At 45.5% G+C, this 12,821-nt stretch overlaps 1 protein-coding gene across 1 annotated transcript in view; it reads left to right on the top strand.

Annotated features, from left to right (window-relative positions):
• The window catches only part of NID2 (nidogen 2), a 78,857-nt gene extending 66,164 nt beyond the window's left edge, over positions 1-12,693 (top strand). Inside the window, exons 12-21 of the mRNA XM_029237722.1 lie at positions 56-175; positions 1,007-1,237; positions 4,896-5,117; positions 5,727-5,896; positions 8,095-8,224; positions 8,631-8,802; positions 9,620-9,777; positions 10,942-11,065; positions 11,561-11,673; positions 11,962-12,693. Coding sequence (XP_029093555.1) covers positions 56-175; positions 1,007-1,237; positions 4,896-5,117; positions 5,727-5,896; positions 8,095-8,224; positions 8,631-8,802; positions 9,620-9,777; positions 10,942-11,065; positions 11,561-11,673; positions 11,962-11,972 — 1,451 coding nt within the window. The 3' untranslated portion in view covers positions 11,973-12,693. The remainder of the gene's footprint in view (positions 1-55; positions 176-1,006; positions 1,238-4,895; positions 5,118-5,726; positions 5,897-8,094; positions 8,225-8,630; positions 8,803-9,619; positions 9,778-10,941; positions 11,066-11,560; positions 11,674-11,961) is intronic.
• The last annotated feature ends 128 nt before the right edge of the window (positions 12,694-12,821 follow it).

Here is a 12,821-nt window from a genome sequence, read left to right as displayed (position 1 = left end):
CCCTCCCTCCCTCTCCCTCCCTCCCTCCCTCCCTCTCCCTCCCTGACCACTGCAGATGTTGACGAATGCTCGGAAAACAGATGTCACCCCTCGGCCACCTGCTTCAACACTCCTGGCTCCTTCTCCTGCCGTTGCCAACCCGGATATCATGGGGATGGATTTCAGTGCACACCTGGTAAGGTCTGGGGGGCCAGATCAGGCACAGAAAACTCCCAGATCCTTCAGTGCTGTTTTTCTACAGCACCTCAGCCCACTCTTGACTTATCCGGGTCTGAGGCCTGAGTTGGTGGATCTTCCAGGCTCTGGATTTTTTCCTGCATTATTTCTGGCTGCCTAGTTTACTGATAGTTCACTGGTTATTAGCATTCTGGGAGGCCCGACGTATGACCCATCCATGGTCCTACCTAGTAGCAGTTCTGGTTAACTCTCTTGGTGATCTGCTTTGCTTTGATAAGTGCACAATTTAGATGAAGCCTTGAGATCGAGCTGACCGGCCAGGAGGCACATGCAGTAGTGAGCGGGGAGTTAGCCCCCATGGTGACTGTTCTAGTAGAACTTGGCCAACACGGTGCAGTCTAGCAACTGCCCTTGACCTGGAGTTTCTCAGACTTCAGCTCTGGACCTCAGGGGATGAACACAGTTTTAATTGTTTTCTCTGGAGTCTCTTGGGATGTTTGGACAGAAGTCATGGGTTGCTCTTCATTTTACCCAAATAGCAATAGGACCCTGAGGGCTGAGGGGAGAGGCCTGTTTCACTGTATCATCAGCCAGGACTTACAGGGTAAACTGCGGGAATTAGGGAGAAATTAGGTAGATAGTGGCAGAGCTAAAATAAGAACCCAGGACTCCAAAATTCCAGCGCCTTGCTATTTTTCCCATGTTATCCTGTCTTCCAGTTATAGAAAAAAAGAAACCCTCAGGAGACTTTGAGGCTGGCTGGTAAAAGTGGATGGGTTGCAATGCCTTTTACTCCTCCTTTGTATCTCCTCTGCTCTGGTCCCGGAAGACCCCACCTCTGGACTGAGACCCTGTGAGCGCCAGCAGCGCGATGCCCAGGCCCAGCGCACTCATCCTCTTGCCCAGCTCCACATCCCGCAGTGCAATGAGCAGGGCCACTTCCTGCCACTGCAGTGTCACGGCAGCACTGGCTTCTGCTGGTGCGTGGACCCCGATGGTCAGGAAGTCCCTGGAACCCGGACCCCACCTGGCTCCGTCCCGCCTCACTGCGGACCACGAGGTAAGCCAGTCCGGAAAGACACCTGGTCCCAGCACAGGCCTGGGGCAGAGCAGCAGAATGCTGCTTACTGTGGGATAGATTATAACCCCTGCCCAGACCACGCAGACTCAGGGCTGATCATCCTCCTTGCACAGCCTCCTTCCTCCTAGGAACACTTGAATGGTGGGCACACACCTATGTGCACGTTCATCTTACAGGACACACAGACCCATGCGTGACATGCATGTTGGACTCCAGCCTCGTAGACAAGTACAAGACTAGAAGTTGAAACTGAGTGTGGAGGTCAGGCTGAGGTCACTGCCCAAATCTGTTACTGCAGCTTAGGGAGATCTTAGAGCTTGATGACCTCGCCAGACCAGCCTCTTGTCCAAAAGGGAAACTGCCTTCCCATGTAACTTTGTATCACTTAACTCTGACTTCTGGAGCGCAGGAAACAGTCTGAAGGCTGTTTTAGTATCAGTGGGAAAAATAAGTGTGACACGTGTGGGCGGATGCGGCTAGTTTGCTCTAAGCAAGTAACCCCAGCCCTCTCTAGCCAGGCTTGCATGTCGATGGGGAATCACTCTTGCTCCTGTCACCTTTAGAAGAGATGCAGGAACCCGTTTTGTTAGCCTGCGTGATCTGAGATGCAGCGCATGAACCTGTCTGTTACCGTCTGAGCACCCCCCACCTGTGTGAGGTGTGGTTCCCAAGCGCTCACAGTTCATGCCAACTGCAGGTTGCCAAGGCAGGTTTCTACGCCTCGCTGAGTTCAAAGACGGGAAGAACTTTTTCTTTTAATACAGAAGAACTTTATTATGAAGAACATAGAATTGGTTTGATATCATTTTAGCCAAAATAATTCCTATACATATCCATGAGCTTGCTATTCAAAGATCCTTTTTTTTTTTTTTTTTTTTTTGCGGTACGCCGGCCTCTCACCATTGCGTCCTCTCCCGTTGCGGAGCACAGGCTCCGGACGCGCAGGCTCAGCGGCCATGGCTCACGGGCCCAGCCGCTCCGTGGCATGTGGGATCTTCCCGGACCGGGGCACGAACCCGTGTCCCCTGCATCGGCAGGCGGACTCTCAACCACTGCGCCACCAGGGAAGCCCCCAAAGATCCATTTTTACTATTGAAAAGGGTTCCATAAGTACTAGTCTTGGCTTTTAACGTATGAGAGTAAGAACTGGAGAATTACTACCAGTTTTGATCCTTTCAATAATATGAATTGTGATGGCCAGGACATTAGTGGTTCTAAGATTCATATAAGTAGAAAGTGTTAATGCTTGATCTAGATGTATATATACCCTTGCTTCCACAGTGACACTCCTAGTTCCTCTCTGTCTCTATTTTTAGGAAAATATTTTGCAGGTCCCAAAAAAGGAATACAGAGAAATTCTGTTTCACTCATGCCTAGTCTTTTAAAGGTCTTGGTTCTAACTCCAGCTGGGGTTTGAAGAAATCAGATGGTTGGGAGGCACCTTAAGGGAATGGTTCAGAATTCTATGAAATTTATTAAGACAGGCATGTGTTAAGAACAGTGATCCAGAAGGGAGCCAAGAGAATGAAAAGTTAATTACTAAAAGAAGAACATGTTCCTTTGTGCAGACTCTTTCCCACAGCCAATCTTCTCTCTCGGTGCTGGTTTGTCTTCGGCTGCCATTTCTGACCAGTCTCAACTGCATAATGGGGTCAGCTTTGAAGGGAGAGAGAACATTCTGTGCCCAAAATTTAAAAATATTTAAAACCCTGCCAACCAGAAATAGAAATAAATCCATGGTTGGATCAAGAAGTAGCTTGAAATAATAAGGAATGATTGGGATGCCCACGTGTAGGTGACGTGAGGTGCCCCTTTCCCAGAAGCTGACTGTGCTGTGTGTCGCATTCCAAACAGAGAGATGGGCCTCGTTGGGTGGTCCCCTGAGAATTGATCCTCTGAGTTTGTTATGTGGATCTGGGGCAGTGCTGGGAACTTCTCCAGGGAATCCCACCTTGTGATGGATGATGAGTGTCTGAGGAAGTGGCATTTCCTTCTCTGGTTCCTTTGAGACACATCTGGGTGAGGAAGTCAGTCTCTCCTTCTCCAAGATGTTTTAAAAAGAGCTTTGCTTCTTGTGGGTCATAAGCTATAGAGACAGCCTGAAGGGCATCCGTTTCCCACAAACGTCGTGAGTCCTGGAGTTGTACTCATTGGGTTTGAGCTCTGAAGATTTTATTCACCATCCTTTCCTAGGGGAAGTGTAGCTGCTGGAGCCCAAATGTAATGTTTCCAACTGTTCTTTGAAGCCATTGGAGGTTTTGACCAAAGGAGTGACATGAAATGAGTTTTTTTAAAGGGACTCTTTCTGGCTGCCAGTTGAGTTTACTGTGGGGTGGTGGAGAGGGTGGGCAGGAAAGATGACGGAAGCAGGGAAACCAGTAAGAAGGCTATCATAGTAATCCTGGCATAAGATGACAGGAGTGGGTGTGGTGAGATGTGAAGATATACAGCTGACGTTTTTTGACATATCAGACATGGAGAGTGAGAGAAGGGAGTCGGGGATGACTGGGCCTGAGCAATGGAAAGAATGGAGGTGCTGTCTAGTGACATGGAAAAGTCTAGGGGAGAGCAGCTTTGATGGCGGAAAGCCCAGTTTTTGTTCTCCTCCGAGATCTCTGTTACACATCCACATGGTGGTATAAGTAGGTACTTGGCTGTATGATTCTACAGACCATAGGCATGAATTGCAGGAATTAATGAAGAAGTACCTTCTACTTAAGTTCCTTTAGGTAATCCTATCTTAGGAGGCTGTACAAGTTAAACTGCCTGAGCAGTCCTCTCAGAGAACCGCCATGTTTGGGACAGAGCCTTGGCAGCCCTGTGGAAGCAGTCTGGGAAAAAATTGCAGGCAGAGAAACTGCTCTGCAAGGGCAGCTAACAGGAGTTTAGGCATGGTGGTGAGGAAGGGGGGTATGGGCCTGGGGGGCAGGGGGAAGGATGGGGAAGGAAGCTGGAGAAAGGAGGGGACAGAGCAACATGGTGGGAAGCTGGAGCCTCCAGAAGAAGGTTCAGCTTTGAGATAAGCCCAGAGCAGGGCGGCCAAAGGACTTCACAGAGCTGCAGTGTCTCACAGTCAGTATCAAGTTGTTTGCCACCAACTCTCCTATGCTCACACATACTAATTACAGTAGGTTTTATTTTTACTCAGTATAGTTTTCCAATGGACAGATACTCAAGGCCATGTAAGTAGGGCATTCAGTAATACTTTCTAAGACACGCCGCTGGCCAATGTCAAGACAGCCCTCTCAGACGCAGGTCCTGGAGTTTGAAACGAGAAAGAATAAATATTGGCTTTAAGCATCATGTAGGCCCTGAGTCCCCAAGGACTGTTAGACGCCCCTTCCCAGGCTGAGCTCCTGTTACCTCCTCTTGTTCTTTCCTGATGTGGCTGGGCCTTGATGACAATCCTTCTGGCCTAGGGAGACAGGAGCATCAGGACGACCCCTTTTCCTGATTCCTGTGGAGAACTTCTTAGAGCACTTTGCTACTCGGGGCCAGCATCCAGGGGCTTGGCTGAGGTGTCGTTAATGGACACGAGGAGGAAGAAGGCCAGGAGGCCAGGAGTGGGGATCTTAAGCCACGTGCTACATTCCGTCCTTGGTTCACAATCAAAGGCTTTTTGTCCCCACCTGCTCAGAGCCCACCCAGAGGCCCCGGACCGTCTGTGAGCGCTGGAGGGAAAGCCTGCTGGAGCACTACGGTGGCACACCAAGGGACGACCAGTACGTGCCCCAGTGCGATGACCTGGGCTACTTCATGCCCCTGCAGTGCCACGGGAAGAGTGACTTCTGCTGGTGTGTGGACCAGGATGGCAGAGAGGTGCCGGGCACCCGCTCCCAGCCAGGCATCACCCCTGCATGTAAGCACCCAGGGGCAGCATCTGAGGTGTCCCTGAAGGAAAGATGCCAGCTGCGGGTGAAGGTGGGGGAATGAGGGGTGAACAGGTCCAACAGAAGAAGTCGCTGATAAGCCGTGTTGATTTAAAACCTGGTCTGCCCCAGATCCCGATTCAGATTTAACATTTGGTTTTGTCATTAACAGTTTCTGTAATTAGAACATCTGGAACTAAATTCGATATGCAGTTCCTCCTCCCTTCCCCTACTCTGAGCCCAGGGTGAAAGGGGACACGTGTCACCCTGGGGCCCCAGAGAGAAGCTGACACAACACTGGCTCCGGAGCTTTTCCCTTAAAAAAAAAAAAAAAAAGAGAAAACTTTCTCCTTTGCTCTGAGGGGAATGTTTTGTTGTCTTCCTCCCCAGTAATTGGCAGTGATTTACATAATTGATCTTTGGGGAAAACCCCTAGAAATTAGAATTTAAGGAACATCTGGAGCACATCTGTCCAGAGTGAAAACTTTTGATGTTTCTGGAGGCTCTGGTATGTGGGAAAGTAACTTTTCTTCCCCTCCCTCCACCCACCCCGTTTCCTTCCCTCTCTGCTACTCATACCCTCCTCTTCCCCACGGCAGGTATACCCACGCTTGCTCCGCCCACAGCCCGGCCCACGCCCCGGCCCGACGTGACCCCTCCACCTGTGGGCACCTTCCTGCTCTATGCCCAGGGCCAGCAGATCGGCCACTTGCCCCTCAATGGTACCAGGCTTCAGAAGGACACAGCCAAGACCCTGCTGTCGCTGCATGTAAAGTGGATTTCTCCCCCGGGGGGCGGGTCTGCATCGGGTTTCCAGATCTGGGCAAGGCCTGAGGTGGAGGGGGATCCTGGAGGGTTTCTGGGCTGCAGTCTTCGGGAGCCTGACACACAGAAGAGGAGGGGGCTCTCTGTGGCTGGGAGTCTCGTCTGACTGACCAAGGCCGCTTTCTCCAGTTGGCTCGTGGGGTCTCGGATATGTGGTAAGGGAATTTCAGAGTTGTCAGCGTATTGAGGCGGCATGTGGGGATCCAAGGGAAAGTGAGAGAAGGTAAACCCAAGTCCCCAGCATTCTCTTTAAGCCATAGACATCTCTGCTGGAAGCCAACTAATGATGGCCTCATCGTTGCAGCCCTCTGCCCTCCCATTTGGTTCTGTCGACCAGCCTCTTATCTTTTCTGACTCCGTCATAGATGAAACTTTGGGGAGCGTGGGTGATTGTGGAAAGGAACGGACAGGGCTTTCCCCAGGGGATGCTGGCTGCTTCCTGAGCCAGCAGCCTCCCTGTGGTCAAGGCACTCCATTTTGGAGAAGGGATTTCTTCTCTAAAATGTTGAAAAGAGAAGGGAGTTCACCAGAAGGGCACTGACACTTGCCCTAATTCCATTTCTAAACTTCACGCTCCAGGTACTTGCTCATCTATGAGAAAGAATAATACAGCATCCATGTTTACATTTACTTCTGTTAATGAATAACCTCTTATCTGGTCCAAAAAAGTTTAGAAGTAGCCGGTGTTCAGAAAACAATGTGGGGTTTTTTGTTTTCAAGATGTGAGTTGTGTATGAGTTTCCAAATACTCGCTGCTGTTTTGTAAAGTTTCTCTAAAAGAGAAAATTGTCATCACCTCAAGCTAACCGTCTATTCTAGCCAAGTCAGGTGGCTTCACTGCATTTCTGAACTTGCCTCTGATGAGGGCAGGGTTGTTGATGGTAATGGTGGTGGAACTGAAAGAGAAATGGAATATGGGTTCTAAGCACATCTTGTGGAAACTTACTTATTAAACTGGGACTTTTTCCTCCAAGAAACCTTGAAATCATTTACATGAGTTAATGGATCCCATGATTCCCTGGGTTAATGGAGGCCCATGCACCCGTGCCCTCGACAGATGACTTTAAATTTTAAAATTGTACTTGACCTTCAGATCCTCCCATATAAACTGCCCACTCTTCCACAGGAGCCTAATCCTGCCTTGTAGTTTCTTGTACTGACTCCTCTCTCAGAGGCTTAAGTTCAGGACAGCCCCAGGAGGCTGTTAGGCAAGCAGGGAGCTTGCATGACCTCAGGGATAGCTGGGTGGCCCCTGCATGTTGGCTCTGCACGTCTGCCAGGCTTCTCAGAGCAGGGCTCTGGGTTGGAAATTGAATGAAGCAACTTCTGTGCAGAGTTTTGGAAAGGAATATCACAGACTCGGCATTTAAAAAAAGACTGCATCATTTATTTAGTAATAAGGAAGGAGGGGAGAGCTCCCTAGCCAGAGGTCAGGTGACCACCCTTCCCCAGTTCCTTAACCCATCAAGTTGTATACTTTCTTTTACACAAGAGTACAACTAAATGATTGCCTTGGAGTAAAAGGCAGAGATGGGGGTAAGGGTGACTGCACCTCAGATAGCAGAAAGATCTCACAGGGGAGGGGAGGGTAGATTTTGTTATATATTGGCAAATTTTAGAAAGGCTTTTTGAAAAAGTGCTGATAACGTTTGAAAGAGTCAGTTTTTGTCCAGTGAAATATTAAAAGACTTACTTCGCTGAGACTAGCATTTGTCCTGTAATCACTGAAGGGGCTAATCTTTTCATGAAATCACTTCTGTTTTTACCACCAATAGTAATAGTGCTTATTGAGAGCTTACAGTATATTAATTACTGATTAGGATATTTTATAAGCACTTATGGTATTAACGTTTATAGCAGCCACGTGAAGTAGGTATTGTTATCTTCATTTGGCAAATGAGGAGACAAAGGCATATAGAAGTTCAGTACCAAAGTCACACAGCTAGCAAGTGGCCAAGCCTGGCTCTGCCCTGGGAAGTTGGCCTCCATCACCAACACATCTAACCACTGTGCTTGGCTGCCATAAAACCATGTGATGCAGGGTTGTTTGCTGCAGCCATGCATGAGTGAGGCAGCCGAGCATGAAGTCGGGGGAAATGCAAGGAATCCTAATTCTTCCAATTCGGTGTCTTGGTCACAAAGGGCTCCATAGTCGTGGGAATTGATTACGACTGCCGGGAGAGGATGGTGTACTGGACAGACGTTGCTGGACGGACAATTAGCCGCGCCCGTCTGGAATCGGGAGCAGAGCCCGAGACCATCATTAACTCAGGTCAGCAGCTTCACCCAGAAGACAATTCCCATTCCATTTCATTCTACCAAGTCCAAGTTATTTGCCTCTTTTATGCCAAAGTCTCCCCTCTACCTTCTTGATAGGACTCTGAACAGAAAGGGCTTGCAGTAAGAATTCAAGGTGCGGCTACAGTTGATGCTGCCTGGCCCCAGCCCTGGGGATGCCTGGTGCCAGCAGGCTGGGAGGTCTTGTTAGGCTAGAGGGTACTAGAGGTGGCAGAAAAACTAACGCAGGATCTGTTCCTCTATTGACTCTGTGTGTTTTGACTTAGAAACTCTCAAGAATTTTTCCCCCCAACTATTCAAACATAGTAAGCAGAGCTCTCTGCTTCAGGTTCACCTTTCATAGCTGCAGTTGCTCCAGCCCTGCCTTTGTTTTATTCCAGGTCTGATAAGCCCCGAAGGACTTGCCATCGACCACTTTCGTAGAACGATGTACTGGACAGACAGCGGCCTGGATAAGATAGAGAGGGCCAGGCTGGACGGCTCTGAGCGCAGGGCCCTCTTCCACACGGACCTGGTGAACCCCCGCGCCATCGCTGTGGATCCAATCCGAGGGTCAGCCGGGCTTCCCTAATTCTCCTCTGTTACCTGTAGATCCTCATTGGAAGCCCTTGGGCTCTAAGTACAGTTGCAGGGGAGGGTCAGAACATGGGCATAAAAGTTCAAAATATATTAAGTTAATAGTATTCTCTGAGGATCTACTAGGTGTCAGGTACTGTTTAGGCAAAGATAAGGTCTGTCCTTTCATGGAGTTTATGTTCTACTAGGAGGAAATAAGACAGTAAACTAATGAATAACAGGAAATTATTAAGCCTGTGATGCGATACACAGAGAATTCAGAGTATGTGAGTGAGACTGGGGGGCACTTATGGATCAGACAATCAGGCCAAGCCTGAGACAGCACTTCAACCGGAATGAAGTCGGTCTCCTCCAGCAACACATTAGGAAATCCCAGTGTTAAACCTGCAGTGAGGTTACCTGCATTAGCTGGCGAGTAAGCAAAACTCAGACCAGGCATGTTATTTCTCTGGCCTCATTTTCACAGTGGCAACAGTCAAAAGAACAATGTTTCCTGTCTATGATAATTGCTAAGGTCGTCAACTGGGACATACAACTTGGTCCGTGTTTCAGTAGGACTTGTTAGAATCGGGGAGGATTTCTATACCTTGAGAAACTCTTGTCATTTAATGGGGCTTCTACCAAATGAAATTACAGAGAAACCTTCAAATCAGTAAAGATAACCTTCAGCTTTCATTTTCAGCGAAGTGTTTTTGACTCAGAAATGCTTAGTGAAAAGCCTCAAAGATGGTTCTGAAATTTGGGTTCTATACATTGAGGAAGGTTTATCTTTCTCCATTTAATTTACCCACAGCAACCTGTACTGGACAGATTGGAATCGAGAAGCTCCTAAAATTGAATCGTCATCTTTAGATGGAGAAAATAGAAGAATTCTAGTGAATAAAGACATTGGACTACCCAATGGTTTAACCTTTGACCCCTTCTCCAAATTGCTCTGCTGGGCAGATGCAGGTACTACTACTCATGGAATGCAAATACAGAACACTACCATGTTCAGTAAGCGTGAGCGCTCTAACAGATTTTACAGTAAAACCAAATCCCACCGTTTAGGACTTCTGGCTTACATTTATAAGAGTACAGCAAATGATCTACTCCTTTTAGAGGGCACTTTGTAATGACTCCTGTGATGAACTTCCTGAGGTCCTGGATGTATGTGTTTGAATCAGGTGGTAAGCTTGAGGGCTAGTACTACGTCCAACCTACTTTTGTACTGCTTGCCCTTCCTCCACGTGAGCACTTGGCACACTTTTTAGGTTAAAAATAAATATTACCCATTGTTGGAATCGACAGGCTTAAATGAACAGGAGTTATTTTCCTTTTTTGCCAGTATTACAACATTTATAAATATCTGTTACTTTAACAGTCAGTATGCTATTGTGCTGAGGACAAAGCGATGTGGCAGGATGGCTTCCTTCAGTAATAAATCTGGGTTGCCTATTCCCAGGTTCTCTCTTTCTGTTGTGTGATTTCATTATTAGCACAACTGAAAAGATGCTGTTTCATTATACTGCATTTATATTTTTAATAAGTATTTGAAATTTAAATCAGGGTTCCCTGAGAAATGTGAAACTTGGAGATTCTTGCCTCGTTTAGCTATTAAAAAATTTACATTGAAAAATGGAACTTTTAATTCCTAACTAGAAAATAATACAGTCTTTAAAAAAAAAATTAAGGATTTTAGTTAAAAGGCAGCCTTGGCTATTATTATACATTGCTTACAAAGGGCAAGTATTAATATTTGTCCAAATGTTATGTTTGTAACAATTTAAGAGCTAATACAAACTTTTTTTTAACACTGATATAATTTCATCTCTAATGTCCTACTTTGGGAGAAACTTAGCCAGATTTCTGTAAATGCAATCCTTTCTTCCAAAAAAGGATTAAGAGTTTAAATTCCACTAAAAACTATAACGCTCTTAAACAAACTGAAGACTGGTAATAGAATAGGAAAATTTTACAGTTTTTAATTTGTATTATTGCAATGGGGATAGAATATTCTAGTTCTACCTCTGTTTCCTTTGAGAATGAATTTACCTGCCACTATTTTTGGTAAAGGATTTTTTTTTTTTCCCATCGCATGAGAGGATCTCTTTTCCCTCTTTGATGTTTTAAAAGGAACTAAAAAACTAGAGTGTACACTACCTGATGGAACTGGACGGCGTGTTATTCAAAACAACCTCAACTACCCCTTCAGCATTGTGAGCTATGCAGATCACTTCTACCACACCGACTGGAGAAGGTGAGCCTGACACACTCTGGACAAGCCTGAAAAGGCAAACTGTTTTGGAGGACACACCACTTGTACCAAATGTTAGTAAGCAACTTTAGTTATTAAGCCCTCCTGCTGAAGTTTTCATTTCATTCTCTCTTCATTAGCAGAGAGATTAACATCATTCAAGTGTTACTGAAGCATACTTTTACGTCACCCAGAAATTTAATGGTATTGCTCACATGCAGCTTAAAAAGGGCAGAGCTATTTGGTAATAAACTATCCAAGAAGGAAGCACATTACTCTGAATCTGATCTTCAGAGAATAAAAGACTACCTTTAAAATGGTACCCTGAGGCGTCTTACTTAGTTATGTGATTTAAATTGACTTTTAAAAATGTATTCTATTTAAATTGACTTTTAAAAATGTATTCTAGAAGTCTGGCAGAGATTTCTCTTCCTGATAAAATGGCTTTTTCTATCCAACCTTAAATCCTATGAATTCACTCTTCCTTTCTGTTACCAGGGATGGTGTTATATCAGTAAATAGAGACAGTGGCCAGTTTACCGATGAGTATCTCCCAGAGCAGCGATCTCATCTCTACGGGATAACTGCAGTCTACCCCTACTGCCCAACAGGTAAACGGACATGCTCAGGTGGCTCCTTTGGATCAGCCAGGTAGAGAAAGAGAGATCTGGTAACTGACCACACTTTGACCACACTTGGCCTGCTGCTGCCACTGCTGAGAGCCACTCTGACCTAGAAAAGCTAATGGCCAACGCATAGGGGTGACCATTCTACTACCTTAAGTCTACCTAACTTAACTATACACACAAAAAAAGGTCTATTAGGATATTTCCTCTTTAAAAGACTTGCTGCGGCAAACTGGATATAAAATACTCACATGCTGTCCCCTCCCTCCACAGGAAGAAAGTAAATATGGTATTATAAAGGACTTGGGAGTTTACAATCGGAATCAGGACCCTGAAGAACATTTACTGCGAACAAAGGTGAAGAAAGTGAAAAAGCAATTGGCCATTAGAAGTTCTGGACATATGAACATTTTCAGTGCAAAAAGACTAAGTATATTTTGTGAAAAGTTTATACCTCAATCTTTACTACTGTATTTTTAAAAACAAAAGTTACTTCAAGTTTAAAAAGGTAACAATTTTAATTGTTGCTTATTAAAGCAACTTTTAATAAACATTTGTCATATTTAAAAGGCCAAATTAATTGAACTAAGAACCAATTAGAGCACGTTAAGACCCTAAATCTGACTATTGCTACAGATTCTAGAGCACGTTAAGACCCTAAATCTGACTATTGCTACAGATTCTTCCTGGCCAAGAAATTAAAGTACATGTGATCAGTATAAAAATATGACCCTAAAGATCATAAACCTTGACGTAGAGAAGGCTATGCAGAACTGATGGGAAAGAGCCAACTTATTCTAAGATTTTTTTTTTTTTTACCTCTGCATAAGTGCATTTCTATTTATATTAAAAGGTGCTACAATGTTTCAGTTTGTATTTTCTGATCCTGTAAGTCCCTCTATAGAATTACCCACAGAAATTACATTTATATATAAATATTAAAGATTTAACAGTTCTCAAATTTTCTAGATTACTCCAATAAAATATTTTAAGTTTTCCCATGACTTACTTAAGGATCTGTATTGTCTATATGTCTAATGAAGTCGGGGGGGGGTGGCATGTACCTAAACCACAAGGGAGGAAGCAGATTAATTATACAAATACATAAACATAACACATGGTCAAAAAACAAA

This window comes from Monodon monoceros, unplaced genomic scaffold (assembly GCF_005190385.1).
Source record: "Monodon monoceros isolate NGI ecotype Baffin Bay Population unplaced genomic scaffold, NGI_Narwhal_1 Super_Scaffold_21, whole genome shotgun sequence".
NCBI classification, from domain to species: Eukaryota; Metazoa; Chordata; class Mammalia; order Artiodactyla; family Monodontidae; genus Monodon; species Monodon monoceros.
Note: the sequence above shows the minus strand (reverse complement) of the source record. Positions and strands in the feature narration are given on the sequence as shown.